The sequence below is a fragment of the Prenolepis imparis genome, unplaced genomic scaffold (assembly GCF_030444845.1).
Source record: "Prenolepis imparis isolate NDT839.2.m4 unplaced genomic scaffold, iyPreImpa1.0 SCAF_1, whole genome shotgun sequence".
NCBI classification, from domain to species: Eukaryota; Metazoa; Arthropoda; class Insecta; order Hymenoptera; family Formicidae; genus Prenolepis; species Prenolepis imparis.
In genome coordinates this window covers 22,488,967-22,510,999 of record NW_028141159.1, presented here as the reverse complement: position 1 = coordinate 22,510,999, position 22,033 = coordinate 22,488,967, and the positions used below count along the sequence as shown (strand labels likewise).

General features: G+C 29.5%; 2 protein-coding genes across 7 annotated transcripts; one reads left to right on the top strand and one right to left on the bottom strand.

The window, feature by feature from the left end:
- Positions 1-1,555: 1,555 nt before the first annotated feature.
- Positions 1,556-18,581, bottom strand: Hppy (MAP4K3-like protein hppy). Of its 6 annotated transcripts, XM_083038495.1 has the most exons (21): positions 18,245-18,581; positions 18,108-18,165; positions 17,686-17,841; positions 17,266-17,498; positions 16,919-17,182; positions 16,593-16,788; positions 16,407-16,510; positions 16,103-16,170; positions 15,242-15,325; positions 14,295-14,333; positions 12,621-12,674; positions 11,830-11,897; positions 11,558-11,704; positions 11,018-11,196; positions 7,404-7,608; positions 7,135-7,318; positions 6,655-6,932; positions 6,367-6,450; positions 6,200-6,292; positions 5,993-6,119; positions 1,556-5,606 (listed from the first exon to the last, which is right to left on the bottom strand). In XM_083038495.1, the coding sequence occupies exons 1-21, from the start codon at positions 18,356-18,358 to the stop codon at positions 5,507-5,509; spliced, it is 2,835 nt and encodes a 944-aa protein (XP_082894621.1). In that variant the 5' UTR covers positions 18,359-18,581; the 3' UTR covers positions 1,556-5,506. The 6 variants fall into 6 exon arrangements, with proteins under 6 accessions (XP_082894621.1, XP_082894630.1, XP_082894640.1 ...); XM_083038504.1 differs by lacking the exon at positions 12,621-12,674 and having other exon boundaries at positions 18,245-18,580; XM_083038514.1 differs by lacking the exon at positions 15,242-15,325 and having other exon boundaries at positions 18,245-18,580.
- A 56-nt stretch (positions 18,582-18,637) lies between these two features.
- Positions 18,638-21,760, top strand: Mrps9 (mitochondrial ribosomal protein S9). The gene is made up of 9 exons (XM_083054941.1): positions 18,638-18,652; positions 19,966-20,122; positions 20,240-20,343; positions 20,427-20,600; positions 20,675-20,754; positions 20,873-20,948; positions 21,242-21,284; positions 21,371-21,486; positions 21,755-21,760. The coding sequence occupies exons 1-9, from the start codon at positions 18,638-18,640 to the stop codon at positions 21,758-21,760; spliced, it is 771 nt and encodes a 256-aa protein (XP_082911067.1).
- The last annotated feature ends 273 nt before the right edge of the window (positions 21,761-22,033 follow it).

Genomic DNA, 22,033 nt, shown 5'->3' with positions numbered 1-22,033 from the left:
TAAATGCGCGTAACGGAGTAACATTTGGTGAGAACCTTTTCTTTTTATACAACAGAAGCTCTTTATATTCCTCAAAATCTCTCTGTACGATGATTAACATTTATATTTCTGTTTCACTCTCCTCTAATTCCCGGTTGGAAGAATAATTTTGTTCGTTTTTGTTCTACTTGTATCGCTACGGCTTTTTAGTTAACAACTATTACTGATATATATCGGCAATTCGTATCTTCAAACACCTTCGTCGGCTAACAAAATTATCGGAATCCATTTTATTAGATATTAAGTGAATATCTCTTTGAATTTACAATATATATATGTCAAGAAATTTTATTAAATATATTTATTTATGTTTATGTATATATATATTTCTCTCTTTTTTTATCCATCTTATGTAATTTACGAATTTGCCTCTCAAAATATTTTGTATATCTTTCTGCATGCAAAACGTAATATACGTATTGTTGTCAATCGCCATCAGATTCTTAATTGGAAATAATGATAAGCGTACATGTGCATGCTTAATCTTCTATGTCCTTTGGATTATCGGATTAACATATTTTTTTCTTGAAACCAACATATTTTACTGAAAATACTTTTTGACATTAAAATTTACTGTATCATAAAATCAATTTTAAAGAAAATCATTTTTTTGGGTAATTTTTTAATTAAATAAAAATCAAATAATAATATAGAATAGATTAGGAATCTTTATGTACAGTAAAATTCTGAAAATTATATTATATTAATTTATATTTTATTATATTAATTTAAATTAATATTATATCATTTTAAAACCGAATAAATCCGAGGGATAGAAGATTAAGGAATAAATATATATTACTGTCTCTCTACACGTTTGCTATGCAGATTTCAAAGTTCAAAATATGCGAGAATCGAAGATTTTGGAACTCAAGCATCGGTACGTAGAGGCAAACCATGTAATATGGTCAATGTGTACAGGTACATTTTATCGCTGTATCAATTGTCCTAGCACTTACACGTGTATTACATACATGTCTGCGCAAAGGGACTTTTCGAAGATTTTTGCTAATATGGGTGTACGATACTCTTTTCGCAAAGTGGACGCAACGATTCATTAATATAAATTAACAGTCGCATATCTCTGTATTTCGTTTCCTGAATCTGTTTAAAAATAACGAGCTTCCCTTTTTTTAAATCTTTTATATTAATTTATTAAAACGTAAGATAAATCTTATCTTGTTTGAAATAATCGTCTTGAAAAATAAATAATAAAAGTGCGAATTATTCATGCGTTTTATTTATTTGACAATCATATAAAATTATACTGAAATATAGAGATATCTCTTCTATTGCGTCTTACACCCATACTTACTATAAATTTTTACTATTCTCTTGTGAAAATTATAGAATAAAATTTCATTTTAAATCGTTAGCAGAACATGGATATGTTAAATCTACACAAAGTGCATGTGTGTGTATGTGTATGTGTGTATGGCTTTTTAGTTGACATAATTGTTTTCTAATACTTGGTCTGTGTCAGAGAATTAAAGACTCTCTAATTATGTCTTCTATCTTTTTTTTTCTTCGCTCTAAAATTTATTCTTTTTTCTAGATTTGTAAGATGTATATCTATTCTGATGTCGCCGATGTAGCTATCCTTTTTTTCCTCCCGTGTGATTCGTTCGATACGATACTCCGAATAAAATTATTGTCTTTACAATAATACAAAAATTCACATCAGGTAACATTGCAGTTACTATTTACTGTTATTTTTATCAAAATATCTTTTAAATATGTATTTCTCCGGAAAAAAGCAGAATAATCTCGCGCAAATAAAATCGTCCATACAGAGTTAAAATAATATCTATCCCTTCAAATCTGACATTCTAAATTTTTTAATAACAACCTTCTCAGATAACTTTTCAGCTGAATTACATCTGCATCAAATAAAGATAATAATTCTCCGCATTTCTTTTTTTCGATATATATCACAATCTTCCTCCTTCTTTTAGACATCGTAAAAAAAATGTATATCGGAAATTCGCTTATCGCAAAAAGCAGATTTATACTTCGTACACTAAGATCGCTCGAATAATTCTTACAATATTAATAAAGCGGAGATTGTCAGCTAAATAAATGTTGAAATTACGTGATTTCACGGATATTATCAAATATATATGGGGAAGACAATTGTATGTTTCTATTTACCTCTGTTTATAATGAGTATCGTGTAGATTTGACGTAGAATTTGATCGAACGTGGAATAAATCGACAATTGATATAAGAGCGATTGACAGAAATATCAGCAGATTCTTTCGATCAATTGCGCGATGCAAATTAAAAATTCCGCAAAGTCAAATTGCGAACTTAAATATATATATGCGTGATATATTCTAATATTTTAAAAATGTTATCGCTTTGACTTATATAAGGACTTATATAAGCGCGAAAATTCAAGCGAAAACAATAAGACACCGATTCATAACTTTGCTAGGGTATATTTTGAATTTTTTTTTCCGATAATATATAGTACTTTCTTCAATAATCTATTCTCTATGTACAGAGAAAAAAGATCCATATAAAACATTAAAATAGTTCAACACTCCGCACAGATATAATTTCGTGAGTTTCGCTTTGACGATTCTTTACAAGTTCGATTTACGTCTTTCTCTCACCAAAGAATTGTAAATTAAAGATTCTGACTCAAGGCAAAATCTCGACGATATAAACGGAAAAGTGCCAGATACTATATAAATATATATACATATCAGTCTGAAGCAAATAAAATACATGTTTTTTCACGCGACCAAGATTTTCAAGAGCTTCTGATCTTCTTATGTCATAGTGTGACTGCAATAATGAATAATTTGACTATAATGTGTGTCAACAGATAAGCTCGCGAATTAATTACGCTTCCTCGCGATAAATATCTTACGAATTATAAACTAAAAAAAAAAATGTATATCGTCATTATGCATCAATTATAGTCAATATAACGAAACGATATATCTTCACTAATTAATAAAAATTGGTCAAATATTCCAAATTAAAAAAAGGGAATGTTTTTTGGTTCAATCATTATCGATCTATAGACAGATCGATCGGATTTCAACAAATGTCCCAGGATATAAGTTGTACATTTAATTAAAGCGAAATCTCTCTCGTTAAATACTCAGTTTGCAAATATCGACTGCGCAAAAACATAAAACGCGGTCGACAATTCTTCTCGCCTAATAAATCCTATATGTAATCCAGCACTCTTCCTCCTCAAGGATTATAGAAAGTCTACTGTAAACGAGAAAATACATTTTCTCCCAGTCTTGAAACCGATCACATGAAAGTTATATCGCGCTCGTCGCTTCACAGATATATACTATATAATATCGTCATTGACGATATATGCAATATATATTGATAACAAAAATGCTGAATATAAAAGAAACTGCTGCGGACAAATATATGCGCTCTCGTGATCTCTGATGCGAATTATATATGCGACTGATTTATATAAAGAGAACGATCGGAAAAATTGCATTAAAAAAATTATTTTAATTCCTCTCATCTGATTTTGTTCGCGTGACTGCTTCTTTTTTTCCCATCACATATATCACAGTGGCGCTTCATCAGAGAGCACTGTATGACTCGATAAAAGAAGCGTTTACTTCGTAAAGCGAAAGAACGGATATCGGGGATTATTGTTGCGCGCAAACCAAGGCTGATGATCATGAGTTTATTACAGTCGCGATCGATATATCGTGCAAACGAAACGATTCAAACTTAGCAATGTATTGTATATATCTCAAGATAGATATATATTCGCTATCGATGACAATTGTCGTGCAATTTATATATATATTTCAATATCGCCGAAAAATTAGAGACACCGCGAGACGAACGCAATGTCTGAATAAAGCTAAATCTCTCTCTCGAAGTTGTGATCCCATGCCTAACGAAATGAAGCTCGAATAGCATAATTTTTCGTGCGTACGCAAGAATGACACACTGTGTACAAGTGAATTTTTGTACTGCTTATACATTGTGTGTACATATAATATATGTGTACACGATATATTATATATAATTCACATAGTGGAATTCATTTCTACGCGAATCTTTCGAGAACGTTTTTTTTTTACGGGGCGTTATACATCGATTAGCTACTTTCCTTCTATGTCGTTGCCGTTGTTTCTACGATCTATCGTCTTTGGAAGAAAATACACGTAGCGTCCCACTTCTACCAGATCGAATTTGAGTGCCAGATTCGTTAATTAATTAATTCAGAACTATTTTTTTCCTTAACAAAAACTTTTGTTTGGAATACTGATGCAGTTAGAAATAGCGAAAAATAAAAAGAAATATTAATTTAAGTAAAACTGAATAAAAACATCGTTCATTCAATTTTGTATTTATATGCAGAAATGTGTAGATGTCGAGAAAATGGAAAGATTGTAAAAAATGACACGCACTTTTATCAAATGCGTCAAAAGATCCGGCCACCGGAAATTCGAATCTCGTGAAAGTGAGACAACAAAGATATATTAAGCTGTAATCTCGATTAATGTCACACAGATTCCGTCAAAGTTACATGGAAATTCCATCGGATATTGTATCTGAATGCAGCGCTTTAACCTTCGAAAACTTTACGCGACCTTCTCTGTGTGTAAGAATATAAATATTGTCACGTCTAGAGAGAGAATAATCTCCCGCACTCGTCGAAAATACAAAACGCATTAACCTCTTATCCTATTAAACGCTATTACGATCAAAACGGTTCTCGAAGGCTAAGAGCTAGAATTAGAATATAGCGCGATTCTAGAAAAAAAAAAAAAAGATAAAATCCGAAACTGTACCATTTTGTACAGCGTTGCAAGAACTTCGTTGCCTTTAAAACACGCTGCGCAACAATACTCTTGCATTATATGTTCTAGCTAATTTAGCTATATATATTATAACGTCGGAAACACGGAATAATCTTCACATTAGTTTTACAGCTCCCCTTTCCGAGGCTTTAATTTCATCATAAATCTCTTTTCGTAATTGTACATAGTTTATATAAGAGCGTAATTTACACATGTATAGCTATATAAACTAGGAAATCGCCTTTTACAAGCAGTACGGCTTTTATTGGCTTCATTTAATCAGGCATAAGGATATACATACATATTCTCTCTTTTTTAAGTTTCGTGTCTTTCTGTTAAACTCAATATCTTCCCCTATTGCAGTGCGCATCTATTAAAAGAACTGTCCAAGTTCTAAACGCCTCTCGTTAAAAAAGTTACCGCGAGTAATTATCAGTTTACGCGATATCAACTACTATCGGAGAGACGGCGATAATCCATCGCAGCAGCGTTGGAATTGCACATTGCAAAGTAGTGAAAATAATTAATTGTAAAGCTTTTACCTCTCTGCATATACTTTAATCTCACCGCTCTCTCGTAGTCGTTCCACGTGCAGTTCAATCACAAATCGTCAAGAGACGATGATGCAGCGTGTGACCGCGTGCTAGCGATTTGAAAATTCATATTTAATAGCTGGCTTCGTGTCCAGCGAGTATGTAGAGATCCGCCCCTTCCGATTCAGTCAGCGTACCACTGTGAACCAGGTGACTCTCCAACATCACAACCCTGTTTAACACATAATTAATCTTACTTTCTTTTTAATTACGAATATTAATCTTATTTATATCTAATTATGAATATGAATAATAAATTCTATAGATATACAGCATTCTAGTTTAAAATATTTTTTTATATATGAAATATCTCTAAAAGAGAAAAATTATTATTACCAAATCAATTTTGATATTATGAGTTAACATATATCAATACCAAGCAATGTAGAAACTTAATGAAATATCTCAAGTTTATTTTAGATCACAATTAAAGTTCCAATAAAAAAGAGATTTAGAAAAATCTCATTAATGATTCTTTTTTAATTATTCTCTTCCAAACTCTTCTATTGCGTTAATATGCATCATCTCCTCAAGTCTTTTAAAACATTTAATACATACTTGTCTGAGCCTAGTAGCCTGTAAGTCCTGCTCGGATCACTAATCTCTTGAGTAACTTCGCCATTCTTGAAACTTCTACCTTGCATACCATGTTTGTGGAACGCCAATACACTATCTGGTAGACAAACTGAAAATAAACGACACATTGTTTTATTCACAAAGACTATGATATAGATTGCGAATGAACAAAGTGTTTTGTGTGCTTACTGATAGATTCAATCTGGAAATTAAACTGCAGCTCTGACAGCTGTTTCTTGCTAACTCGGGGTTTCCCCTGTAAAGTCACCATCTTCACCACGTCTAAAAATACGAACATTTAATTTATAATACATTATTGTATACGTGATAGTAAAATAACTTCTAGTAATACTCACTATCGTAACAAACGAGTATTGCATCTTTCTCGAATTGTGTGACATTAATAACGTTCAAATTCTCTCTTCTTGGTATCACAGTTGCTGAAACAGTATTCTTATTTAAAAAAGGATAATGATTCTTCCAAATATAATGATTTTAAGAAATTATCAGATTTTTAAAAATAAAGAGAAAATCAATTACAAAGCTTTTTGTAAAAAAAAAAATAAATAAAAAATGAGATCAATAGGGGTTATAATTCTTTGTAAACAAATAAAATTTGTCAGACATGTATGACATAAGAATACCTGAACCATCCATATCTTCTAATTCGTCACTGTGGAACCAACTCGCTCCTGAGTTCATATTAATCAAATCCAATTTCAATTTATTTTGCTGATATGGCTGCTTAACCGATACACATACCATTGGATATTCCATCTCAGGTGTGATAACCATTTTAAAGACGTTTAGAGGCGACGGTAAAACGCAGTCGAAATGCTTCAGAAGCATAAATTTATTCAATGGATCGTACCATTGCATTAGGAATATACCAGCCGGCATCGCGCCGCACAGATATTTGTACCTGTATGTTTAAAAAGATAGATTATTATATTTGTTGAATTTTATTTAACTGACAAGCTTAGAAATATAATGGATTATTGCGTATCTGATTTTTTCTTTACATGTAAAGACTAATATACTTTATTTCCCTTCCTATTTCATCAAAGAGTTTTACTTTGTATATTTTACAGAAAACGTATGATAATTACAAAGTTTTCACTCACCCATTATATGGATTCCTCCCAACGCAGCATTTGGTACATCCCTTTGTGTCCGGCACCTTTGTAGTGAGGGCGAATTTCCTAGGGACTAATCTCTCTGGTATTTTATTCATGTGCAACGAAAACCTATGAGTCTGTTTACTTAGCATTGCTAATAAGTCGTGCCTATACAACTGAGGCGTCTTTCCTACAATACATATCAATAATATTATTCAGAAGAATGAATCGATCATGCAGCAGCATCAACGATAACAATTTCAAGGTGCGCTTACCGGAAAGGGACATGAGAACATCTTTAATAACGTACATCCAGATAGTACGTCTCGGATATAACTGGTCTATCGCAGTTTCATGGAGCTCGTTCAAGTTCAAATTGTAAATCCCTTCCTCTGCCGCGATCAACAAGTGCTGATCCCTCGTATCCGGATGAATCCAACTCGCGGTACAGTGTATTCTCAGCGGACAGCCATTGAATACCTATTGAAATTTGCAACAGAAATAAAATAAATAAGATTTTATACGTTATCGAGAAATAATGCAGTAAAAGAAATACTTTCACGTAATAAAATTTTTGTAAATAATAATAATAATACAACAGGAAATAAAAGTTCATTATGAAATCAAATGAAAGCTAATTATGAAACCAAAAATATTAAATAAAATAATTTGCTAACCCCCCCAACCCCCATTACCGACGTCAGGAGACGCTAGTGTGAATAGGTATATATGTATATGAATGTGTATGTACATTTATGTTTATGCATATACATGAATATGTATGTACATTTATGATTATGCATATACATGAATATGTATGTACATTTATGATTATGCATATACATGAATATGTATGTACATTTATGATTATGCATATACATGAATATGTATGTACATTTATGTTTATGCATATACATGAATATGTATGTACATTTATGTTTATGCATATACATGAATATGTATGTACATTTATGTTTATGCATATACATGAATATGTATGTACATTTATGTTTATGCATATACATGAATATGTATGTACATTTATGTTTATGCATATACATGAATATGTATGTACATTTATGTTTATGCATATACATGAATATGTATGTACATTTATGTTTATGCATATACATGAATATGTATGTACATTTATGTTTATGCATATACATGAATATGTATGTACATTTATGTTTATGCATATACATGAATATGTATGTACATTTATGTTTATGCATATACATGAATATGTATGTACATTTATGTTTATGCATATACATGAATATGTATGTACATTTATGTTTATGCATATACATGAATATGTATGTACATTTATGTTTATGCATATACATGAATATGTATGTACATTTATGTTTATGCATATACATGAATATGTATGTACATTTATGTTTATGCATATACATGAATATGTATGTACATTTATGTTTATGCATATACATGAATATGTATGTACATTTATGTTTATGCATATACATGAATATGTATGTACATTTATGTTTATGCATATACATGAATATGTATGTACATTTATGTTTATGCATATACATGAATATGTATGTACATTTATGTTTATGCATATACATGAATATGTATGTACATTTATGTTTATGCATATACATGAATATGTATGTACATTTATGTTTATGCATATACATGAATATGTATGTACATTTATGTTTATGCATATACATGAATATGTATGTACATTTATGTTTATGCATATACATGAATATGTATGTACATTTATGTTTATGCATATACATGAATATGTATGTACATTTATGTTTATGCATATACATGAATATGTATGTACATTTATGTTTATGCATATACATGAATATGTATGTACATTTATGTTTATGCATATACATGAATATGTATGTACATTTATGTTTATGCATATACATGAATATGTATGTACATTTATGTTTATGCATATACATGAATATGTATGTACATTTATGTTTATGCATATACATGAATATGTATGTACATTTATGTTTATGCATATACATGAATATGTATGTACATTTATGTTTATGCATATACATGAATATGTATGTACATTTATGATTATGCATATACATGAATATGTATGTACATTTATGATTATGCATATACATGAATATGTATGTACATTTATGATTATGCATATACATGAATATGTATGTACATTTATGATTATGCATATACATGAATATGTATGTACATTTATGATTATGCATATACATGAATATGTATGTACATTTATGTTTATGCATATACATGAATATGTATGTACATTTATGTTTATGCATATACATGAATATGTATGTACATTTATGTTTATGCATATACATGAATATGTATGTACATTTATGATTATGCATATACATGAATATGTATGTACATTTATGATTATGCATATACATGAATATGTATGTACATTTATGATTATGCATATACATGAATATGTATGTACATTTATGATTATGCATATACATGAATATGTATGTACATTTATGATTATGCATATACATGAATATGTATGTACATTTATGATTATGCATATACATGAATATGTATGTACATTTATGATTATGCATATACATGAATATGTATGTACATTTATGATTATGCATATACATGAATATGTATGTACATTTATGATTATGCATATACATGAATATGTATGTACATTTATGATTATGCATATACATGAATATGTATGTACATTTATGATTATGCATATACATGAATATGTATGTACATTTATGATTATGCATATACATGAATATGTATGTACATTTATGATTATGCATATACATGAATATGTATGTACATTTATGATTATGCATATACATGAATATGTATGTACATTTATGATTATGCATATACATGAATATGTATGTACATTTATGATTATGCATATACATGAATATGTATGTACATTTATGATTATGCATATACATGAATATGTATGTACATTTATGATTATGCATATACATGAATATGTATGTACATTTATGATTATGCATATACATGAATATGTATGTACATTTATGATTATGCATATACATGAATATGTATGTACATTTATGATTATGCATATACATGAATATGTATGTACATTTATGATTATGCATATACATGAATATGTATGTACATTTATGATTATGCATATACATGAATATGTATGTACATTTATGATTATGCATATACATGAATATGTATGTACATTTATGATTATGCATATACATGAATATGTATGTACATTTATGATTATGCATATACATGAATATGTATGTACATTTATGTTTATGCATATACATGAATATGTATGTACATTTATGTTTATGCATATACATGAATATGTATGTACATTTATGATTATGCATATATATATAAATATGTATGAATATATATATAAATATATATAATTAATATATTATATATTAATATATATTAATATATTAATATATTATTATTATATTTATATTTTATTTATATATATACATATATATATATATACATATATATATAATATATATATAAATATGTATTATATATAAATTAAAAGAAACAGTTTTGCTGAATTCGTTTAAAAAATATAAGTAAAGAAAAACAAACATTAAAGAGCTATCGACGTCGTTGATCCTGAAATAAAAGCTAATCATGAAACCAAAAATTTTAAATAAAATAATTTTGCAACCCCCCCTCCCCCCCATTATCGACGTCAGGATCCGCTAGTGTATAAGTATATAATAAATTATTTTATTTATTACTGATTATTATATTATTTAGATATTACATATTTTATTACGTGAAAATTTCTTTGTGCATTCTTTTACACGCACATAAGAAAATCAAATAAACTCTTTTGTAAGCTGACCTTTGAGAAACACGCTCCCATATGCACTTTCGGCGTGGGAGGTAATCCATTACTAATAGGTCTTGGTGGCGTGTGCCTTTTTCGATCCCTCCTCCTCGGAGGAACGGGCGGTGTATCCGAAAGTAAATCGGGACTCATGCTTTCCCTATCTCTATCGACTGCTATTTCATTGCTGTCACCTAAAAAAAATTAAGATTGTCTAAAATTTGATTGAATAAACTATATATTAATATCGATAATTTCTCAAGATATAACGTTTTTTTCCAATAAAAAAGATAAATAATTAATATATTATGTGTATATTGTATTTATATATAATATTTATATATATAGTATTTATATATAATATATATTATATATTATATATAATAAATATTATAATATTTATATATTATTATTATATATTATTAATACATTAATATTAATATTATTATACAATTTATATTTAATATTTTATATATTATATTTAATATTGTATACAATATTTATATATAATATTTATATTATCTCTCTGAAGCACTAAACTCATGACGCTCTTACCATTTGACTGCGCAGATTCGTCCCTAGGTCCGCTATCCGACAATGATCGTTGACGTTGACCATTCACGGTTGTTAGGGACTGAGAATTGTTAACGAGACCGTACAATTCGTCCACAGAGCTGTGACGTCGAGGACTTGCCTGAGACCCTGTGCGAAAAAATTTACTCTTTATTATCTGAACGCGCTAGTGTGAATTAAAAGGAAACAGTTTAACTAGATCATACGCGACGAAGTGTTTTTTTTCTCATCAATCTCCAGTGTAAATCACTTACCGGACACGTTGTAATAGGGGCAATGGACCTCGCAATCGTTCGATGATTCCCCGAGTGGGAGAGTGGCTCTAAAAAAGAAAGTGCAAAAATGCAAACATTATGATTTTATTCTCCTCAAACGCTTTTATTTTATTATGAAGGAGGAAACATACATGTTTGTTAATAGAGACCAAATAACATACAAAAAAATAATTTAAAAAAATAAAGCATATATTAATCGTAAATTATAAAATTAATAATTAGAAGATTGTGTATTTCTCTGAAATATACGTGACTTAATAGATCTTCGAATAAAATGTGATGCAAAAAAAACAAGTTAGACATGTGAAAGCTGCATATTTCAATCAGATTTTAGTAAGTCACAAGGCAATCGTGTTATCAAAGAGTGTTAACAAGATCAATCGTGAGGCCTATTCTGGTGTTACGTAATATACATAGAATGAATTTTTTTGCCAAATATTGTGAATTGAACAAACCGTAGGCAAAAACAGCCATGAGATATTCTCCACGTATAATAAAAATCACAGCTTTTCTTCCTCTTTCTCTCACATCGATATCATTTATAAAAAAAATTAAATCATTCATAAAGTATGTTAAATTAAATATTTAAAAATACAGATATTATTACAGTAAAATACATATCTAGAGTTATATTAATATGTTTTTCGACGTGTAAAAATACATAGAATCAAATAAATATTTGATAACTTTCACGATAATGAATCAACTAAAGAAATATATGTGTGTGGAAATAAAAAAATTATTTACTGTAATTTATTTTATCTACTTACTGCAGGGAATATAGCTGATCGCAATGCCCATCGACCATCGACATTGCATTCCCCCTGCACACATGAAACTATGGGTCACATACTATAAAAATTAATAAACTCGTTTCTCGATACTGCCCAAAATATTCTGCGCTTTAGAATCTTGTAAACAATATATACGTAATTGCGAAAATATAAGATGTTTGATAAAGCGATAATACTGTTTCTCCTTTTTAGATACATTGTACGTTTACATTGAAAATTGTTAATTTTAATAATTATTATTACTATAAATATGCTTTAATGTGCACATCTCTTTCTTTTTTAAATATCATAATTTTTTATATTTTATTCATAATATATATCTTTTAAAGAAAAGAGTTCATAGAAATTTCCATTTCCTACAATCACACACAATTTTCATAAATCTCGTTTCAAATCTTTAGTATGAGATACTCTTATGAGTAATCTTATATTATTATACAGTTCGATAAAAAAACATAAGAAAGAGAGTAATTATTTTCTGCAGTTTTTTTTAACTATTAGATTGTAACAAAACTTTTCCAACACATATGTAGCTATAACACAGCAATTTTGATCATAAAAATTTCTCAAAATTGCAAATGATAGAGCAATTTGAAGGCAAGTATCAAAATTTATAGCGTAAAAAAAAACTACAAAAAATCTTCTTTCTTATGTTCAAAAATTATTTTTTTATGTAACAATGTTATAGAATCGAAAGAGGCAATCTTATATGATATGTGTATGATAAATGTATGATAAAACGTATTGAAACTGTAACTGCATATAAATTAACAATTCTCTTTCTCTTCGTATTATAGATACAGAAACTTCCCCACCATCATGGCTGATACATTTTAGAAACAACTTTAATGTGTCAAGATGATTGAAAAAACTAACATGCAACAAATAACATCAAATGCATAACACAGGAAGAAAGCATAATTCTACATCTATCTAAAATTGTGTTTGTACACTGACAATGAGAGAAAATTGTGTGTATTTGTCACTGTAATTGCACGATAAAATAATTATAATTCAGATTTCTATTTTTATAATTATTACTACTATAAAGTTAATAATATAATAATCTTATTTATATAGAATAATAATCTTGTATATAGTTGGCATCAAAAATAATTATAAATTATGATAAATGATAACTGTTTTTTCTCTCAGTGTAATATCAATATTATTTTAATCACGCTGCGGATGTTGATTAAATTTGTGATAATTAATTGTGTTTTCTAGAAACTTATAATATATCATTTTAATCACTTTTTCTTAGTTATATTTAAAAAATATATTATTTATATTAATAATATATATATATATATATATAAATATAAATATATATTTGTTTTTTAGAGATCTCTTTTATAATTTTTTTTTTAAGTATATTTAGCTAAACTAATTTTCTTTAGGATAATTTAAAATTTATACATGTAATTTGTACGTAATTTCAAAGGAGTCTTTTGAGACTAACACGAAACCGAAGACAAAATGCGCGTTAATTCGAATTATGTTAATGTTTGCAATAAAAGAAGAAGATATCGAAAGAACATAAGCGTATTAATTGTCCGAGTAATGCAATTTACAAGAATTATTACGCAGTTATTAGGATACATAAGTGCAAGGTGCAAGGTGCAAGGGAAAAGGGTTACCTGCCAATACCTTAGCAACAACTCCTCATCAATGTACTGCAATAGACTCCTGTTGGGAGAAATTATTAAAATTACAAACTGATCAGAAAAATCAAAAAATATATTAAAAGAAAATATAATTGGAAATGTGGATTACAAAACAAAATTTAGGGCGTGATGTGCTACGGGAAAAAGGACTAATAGTGAGAGGATATAAGTATTATTTTTTTAAAGCCGAATATATTACGTTAAGTTGTTAAGATGTATTGAAAATACTCGGGCAATCTCTAATTTTCGTACGAATAAAACGGCATTTTTAAAAAGTCTTTTCTTATCAGACATTTTCTCTAAATATTTATGAAGAAATGCATAATTTTAGTTTTTAGAATAACTAATTCTAATAGATGAAACCGCGATATCTTGGTGTATGTACAAATATATCTCAAATAGTGATCGTACTTACTTTAATAAAATGCATGTGTACGATATATCAGCAATTCTTCGACAAATTTACTAATCAATCATGCATACAAGCAATCGTATCTATCGCCTAACATGCAAAAAGTGGTGTACTGTAATTTCGTATACACACAATACATTATTAAATGTCTGTCCCGTTGAAATGTACCTGTATAATTGTCTTTTATTATATAAAAAAGAGTTTGATACCTGGTTAAAAAGCATTGTTAACTCTATCCGAATAATTCTTACATTTAATTTATACGTTTTTTAGGATCACTTTGACATGAAAAAATTTCAATGCAATCTTTATATGTTACATTACACAGTTATGACTTAAATTGCTTTAATGTTATACTGGCGACAAACCAATCAAAACTTTTCAAATATTTATAGCATTAAGAGAATGTGAATATAGCGTGTAATTGTGTCGATAAAGCTACATATTTTTGTTATGTTAAAAATAAAAAAGGATTTTTTCCACTCCAGACACCAAACCGGGAAAAATATTGATATTACCTTATAGTCATATGAAATATCTCTGTGCCAGTTTTGCTACGACGTTTCGATATTTTACTTGTCTTAAGGTTTGCGCCAAGTGTACTGATACAAAAAATGAGCATGTCTTTATCGATTCTCTGAGTAATTTAGATACTTTTTATATATGGTAAGAGTCGAAAAAAAAAGGATTAAAAAAAATAACGATTGGAGATGCGAAAATTGCAAAGGACAAATTCCTGTAACATATTCCATATTTAAAGATTTTGTAACATCTGATTAATAATCGCCTATTTTGTTTTATAAGAATTTTCTCTCTACCTATGTTAAGATATTTCAGAATATGATGTGTTGCTGTTTTAGGTGTAAGAGTAATGAATGTATATTCTTCTCTTATTTAAGATTATGATTTGAAACTAGTATGACATGATGTAAAGCAAAAGCACATGCCATATGCAATGTACTTATTAGTTACTATCAACCAAGAATAAAATGATGATAATCCTTATGAATGTTGATGATCCTTATAACACAGCATACTGCATTGCTGTCTTGTTTAATAATATATATGACAATTGCATTTGGCTCTCACAACTTACTAATCTTTGTAATCGATATATGCATATAGGTGATGAAGACGAAATACATATTGCAAAATCAAAATACACACACATATATGAATATATATATGAGGAACTGTAAAATCCTTTTACAACATCAAACATTTCTGAAATCCTATACCAGATATTTAGAAGACATATATTTACGAGACGAGAATATTTTTGAACAAAACAGCAACTACCATATTAATGAAGGTGATAGAGAAGCTTTCATGTTTTCAATGTTCTCTTTCGCAAAGAATGAAAGTACAAAACAACTTACTTTTCTTGCTCGTCTTCAAACGCGGAACCAATCCCACAGTCCGGATGCACATCGCAATTATGTACAGCCTGTATATACAGATCAGATGTTTTCATTGTCATAAATCTTGCATTAATTATTTCTAATATTTATATTGGATTATTTAATACAATTTAATAATTTGATATATAAATACTAAATTAATCATTGTAATATTGGAAAAACACTTAGCTATTGCAACTCTTTTCTCCATTAATGACATGTTCAATAAAATATGCTACAGTAAACAATTATAAGCAGAGCAAAGCATTTGCAATGGACTTACCTTGACATTATTCATGATGTCCATGATATCCCACGCCGGATTACTGTCCACAGGTGGCGACATAGAGTCTCTGTGTAATGTCCCTCCGTCAATGTTGATCTGATCTGCAAGACAAATTATAATCACTGAGTTAAACTGTAAAATGTACAGTCCATTAGTTATTATTTGCCATTAATCAATGCTTACCATCACTATCTAATTGCGATATGGGACTCTTTGGCCTAGGCCTTGCAGTGTGACGCGAGGCTATTCTTTGCGGAACATTGGGTACCGCCCCGTCTTCGTCAGCTTCTAAATCGGCAAACATATGACTGGGATTCGATACCTTTTGCAATAATTCTAACGCCAGTCTTTTATGCATCTCCCCTTGGAAAAACGCGTGCTGCAGAAACATAGAATAATTTCCTTCAGATTAGCATGCAATTCGGCTTTGCAGATATTTTTCTTTTTTTCTTTTCTCGTCACACATACAAAAACAAATCTCATCGATCAATGAACAAAACAAGACTAACCTGAAGCAACTTCTCCGCTGTCGGTCTTTTCTTGGGATTCTTCGTGAGGGCGACTTTGACGAAATTGTGAAACGTTGGACTCCACTTATCGCGATCCTTCAATGTTGGTGGTTTAAAGCCCGACTTGGACATGAGAAATAGAGCGCGCATCGGATGCAGATCAAACATCGGCGGTTGCAACTCCGCCAATTCTATCGCGGTTATTCCGCATGCCCAGATATCGCACAGCTGATTATATCCACCTTTCCTCTCCACGGCTGCAACCTGCACAAATAGTTGCAAAAATATTAATTGCATTGATCTTTAATGGAACTCATATTAAATATTGCAAGAAACTGTGAAAGTACCTCAGGAGCCATCCAGTAAGGTGTACCAATAAAACTCTTTCTCTTGTTAATCGTCGCAGTGATCTGTGCCGATACTCCAAAGTCTGCCAATTTTACATCACCAGCCTCGGTCAATAATATATTGGCACCCTTAATATCACGATGCATCTTGCCCATACTATGTAAGTAAGCTAAACCAGTGAGGGTCTCCCGACACATGTACGCTATTTGTATTTCTGATAATGGTCCGGTTACTAAAAAGATATATTAAAGATATAATTATTATATGTATTATAACTTTGATTAAGAAAATAATTATCACAAAAAAATGTTAATTTATAAATCACTATAAATTTATATTTATAAACTTTTTACAAACGTGAATTGAATATTAATTGTCAAATTGTTAAAGATATAAATATTAATCAATATTATACATACTATGATATATATCCTGCAACGATCCACCTCCGCAGTATTCCATACATATCCATAATTTGTCTCTCCTTAAATAACTGCCATAATACGCAATAATATTTGGATGCCTACAGTCCTTCATCATTAGAATCTCCTGTTGAATGATTGCAAAGTCGTCACCTAAAAAAACATACAAATATACTGTAAACTATCCTGCTAATTCTGATAAAATTCGTAATAACTCAATATCAAATCAGTTTATATTTTAAGAATTTTTCTAGATTTCAACATCTGGACAAATAAAACAATTCTGCATGTCCTCTTTACTTTTACTCCACATATTTTACACGAGTAATCATGATGATACACGGAGAAAGCATTCCATATCAAAAAGAAAAATGAAAAAAAGTCAATCGTCCGACAAACCAAGTACTCATCACGCTTACCTGGCTCCAACTTGATAACCTTAATCGCTGCGAGATCGTTCATGGAGAGACGTTTGGCCTGCGAAGAGGGAAGAGGATAATTGATAATCTCGTCGACGTCGTCGTCGTCGACGGAGTGGAGCCGAGGGGATACTGACCTTGTAGACGTCGCCGTAGGTACCGCTGCCTATTCTCTGGATGAGCTCGTATTCATCCTGAGGATTCCTGCGACTTATGTCACTCGACAGCGCGTTCGCGTTCACCGTAGCCATCGCGGGAGCGGCGAAGAGAAGACAGGGAAGGCGAGAGAGGAGCGGGACACCACCTGGTGCTGCGCGCCTGGACGTGGCTCTCAGCCACCGCGACCTGATGCGCGTTTACGTGCAGCCGCACAACGCAACGGAAACATTTAACCCCGTCGGGATGTCACACCGTCCCACGAATCATCGCCATTGTCCGTCGACAACAGCTGAACCGCTCTGACATTGGCCGCGGAACCGTTCGTGACGTCATAGATTCTCTCGACAAGCACGAAGCGCGAATCGACCTAGATGGGAGAGTCTCAGGTTAGAATCTGAACCAGGTTTTCCGCGCATGCGCAATACACATTAATATTATTAATTATTTTTATTATTAATATTAATATTAATTATAATATTAATAATATATTTATATTATTTATATTAATATTAATAACTAATTATTTATTTATATTATTTATATTAATATTAATAACATTAATTATTTATTTATATTATTTATATTAATATTAATAATATTAATAATATATTTATATTATATGTTTATATATAATATTTAATATTAATATTATTATTAATATTAGATATAATATTATTTTTTATTATACATATACAATCATGGGCGCCCATGGGGGGGTAGGCAAGGAGGGGCATATGCCCCCCCTTGGATTTTAATATTTTAATTTTTTCAATTTAGAATGATAATTATAATTGTCAACCAAATAATTTTTTGTTTGAAAATAACATTAATATATATCAAAATAATGAATAGTGTCTATACGAGCCAACAATAGTGTGTTATGTATCTTATTTTTTAATCCTTTGTCCTTCACAACTTGACAAAAATGGTGTGTGTGTGTGTGTGTGTGTGTGTTTGTACACCACACACACACGCACACCTAAGTATATGTACACTCTGCCCCCCCTAGAAAAAAGTTGTAAGGGCGCCCATGTATATAATTGTCTCAGATTATTAATATTAATAATAATTATAATATTTAATTTATTATAATATATATATATGTATTTATATTTATTATTATTTATATAACTATAATTATTATTATTATTAATTATTAATAATAATTATTTTTTAATTTTTTGTAATTTTAAATAAATTATATATGACATGTAAATTATTATAAATAATAATATATTAACATGATATTCGGGGATATTGCGTTCAAAAATTATTCGTCGAATAAAACAGCGTCTGATTGACCAATCAGGATGGAGAAATCTTTTTTGTTTTGACAATTCATAGGTAGATTTTCGAACACAATCATGAACGTGTGAGTTAATAATGAAAAGTTAGGCTACCGACTCCGAATTTTATGTTAATTGAATAGTAGTTTGTATCTGTTTATCTCAAACAATTATGTCTGTTTTCACACGTTATTTACATTTTCGACGTTTCGGGATTGCTATAAGTAACAATGCCGCTGTTTTGTTTTCGGATGCTGCACAATATTCGGTAGGTTCAAAGTGAAAATAAACAATGAGATTTCGTAGGCTTGAAGCTGTTAAAACTATTAATCCAATGCGGTTTTTCTTATATTTTAATCATATTTATGTTAATTATTTCGCGATTGTATGTACTGATTATTTTATAATTGCAGAATCATATACAACATGTTAAATCACGATTATATACCACATCTACCACTGATGAACTCAACGAAATGTTGTCTGTTGTCAAGTCTGATGAGGCGAAGAAACCAGCTAAGAAGATGAGCAAAGCTATGATGATGTACTTGCAACGTGCGAAAGATCATGGTAAGAATTTTTCTTTTGTATATTAATAAATTAAGTAACATTTTATACAACTCTTTGTTAATATTAATATACTTTATATAAAAGATATTTTATAAATCTTTTATTTACATTTTTCAGATGAATTCATGAAGAAAGAGATTATAGAATACGAAATAGGAAAAAGACATCTGGCTAATATGATGGGTGAAGATCCAGAGTTCTTTACACAAGCAGATATAGATGTATGTAATTGTATGAGAAAGGCTATTGTTAATTTATGGAAAATATCTAAGGCTGATATTCAGAGTCATATCGTTACTTTCAGAGATCAATTGAGTATTTGTTTCCATCGGGACTGTTCGATCCTAAAGCTCGACCAATGATGCGACATCCAGAAGAGATTTTTCCAAGCCAGAAAGCAGCAGAGTTTGATGAAACTGGAAGACCTTTTCATTCTATGTTTTATACCTCTAAACCAAATTATTATCAAGTACTATATGTAAGTTTCTGTAATAACGTTTATGAAAATATTAGAGAGCAATTAACAGTTGAAAACATTATTTTTGCATACAGGAAATTGTGGAGAAAATCAAATCTTTAAACAATATTGAAGATTCATTAATACGGCAAGGAACATTACCTATGGATAAAATGTATGTTGAATATCAATGACTTACATTGAAAAAATGAATTGTACCACAATATAATTTTATAAACTTTATCCTATACAAGCATATACAATTAGTTTTCAAGATTATACTATATTTTTAGTAATCTGGTAGGTTCTACATGGTTACCAAAACAGGATATTGAAAACCAACTACTTGAAACTCTTAAAGATTTGGAGGTGAATAATAGTAATATTAATAATAATACCAAAGTCTATGCAATTCTTTATAAAAAACACATGATTTAATTCATAAATGTAATAATTTTTTCAGTACAACTATTTTATAACATCACTAGAGCGATTATGTGAGCACCCACTATCAAAGCGTGAAAAAGATTTCATTATGAAGTATCGTAAAGTACTCGTTACTCACTCCAGTGAGATAACTATACTACCTGTAAGTTATATATAATAATGACAAGGAAAAATATAATTATGATTAATACAGGGACTTATTTTTATATGCACAGTTGGAACATGACAGCACAGGAAGGCCTTATATTACAGTCAAAAGTAAGTAAATAATCTTAATATTATCAAATGACTAAGAAATATTTTATATATATGTATATATATAATCAAATTCATTATGATTTAAGATTGCTCGAGAAAGTCTGCAAGAGGTGTAGTGACAGTCTGGGGAAATGGTTCTGGCAATATCACTATTAATGGACGTGACATCACATACTTTGAAAATATGCATCATCGGGAACAGGTGAGTTAATCTCGATATTTTATCCCTTTTAACGATTTTTTAAATAATTTTTATGTGTGTCGAAAAACATAAATTAGATTTATGGCATTACATAAAGTTTTTAGATTTTTACAAATACATTTGACATATTATTAAATATTATACATAATTAGATATGCAAATTAGTGTATATATGTATGTATATAAAATTAAAACTTTGAATTAAGATTCTATTACACAAAATTTGTCTGAAAAAAATGAGGGCTTAAGATCTTATTATTGTTTATAGATTTAGAACTAAATCTTTTTTAAAATCTTTAATAACTTTTATTTTAAATATCTTTATCCTAATCAGAAAAGAGTCAATATTATATTCGTTAAAAAATATTCTGCGTTTTCATCACTTGTTGAAATAAAAAATAGCGACACGTTCTATCATATTTGGACATATGATGGAAAATTAAGCAAACAAAATAAAGTTTTCTGTGAATCTGTATGATAATACTTCCTAAGAAAAGATCAAGATATCTAACTAAACTATTCTTATAAATACATATATACGTGTTGT

Bases quoted from the DNA above. Each gene is read 5' to 3' on its own strand.
- Mrps9 (XM_083054941.1), top strand. The intron at 20,344-20,426 runs GTATGTAATTGT...CGTTACTTTCAG, and splicing joins TTACACAAGCAGATATAGAT to AGATCAATTGAGTATTTGTT. The intron at 20,949-21,241 runs GTGAATAATAGT...TTATATGCACAG, and splicing joins AAACTCTTAAAGATTTGGAG to TTGGAACATGACAGCACAGG.
- Hppy (XM_083038495.1), bottom strand. From the start codon at position 18,358: ATGGCTACGGTGAACGCGAACGCGCTGTCGAGTGACATAAGTCGCAGG. The intron at 16,511-16,592 runs GTAAGCATTGAT...TTTGTCTTGCAG, and splicing joins ATCGCAATTAGATAGTGATG to ATCAGATCAACATTGACGGA. The intron at 7,609-11,017 runs GTCAGCTTACAA...AAATTTCAATAG, and splicing joins TGGGAGCGTGTTTCTCAAAG to GTATTCAATGGCTGTCCGCT.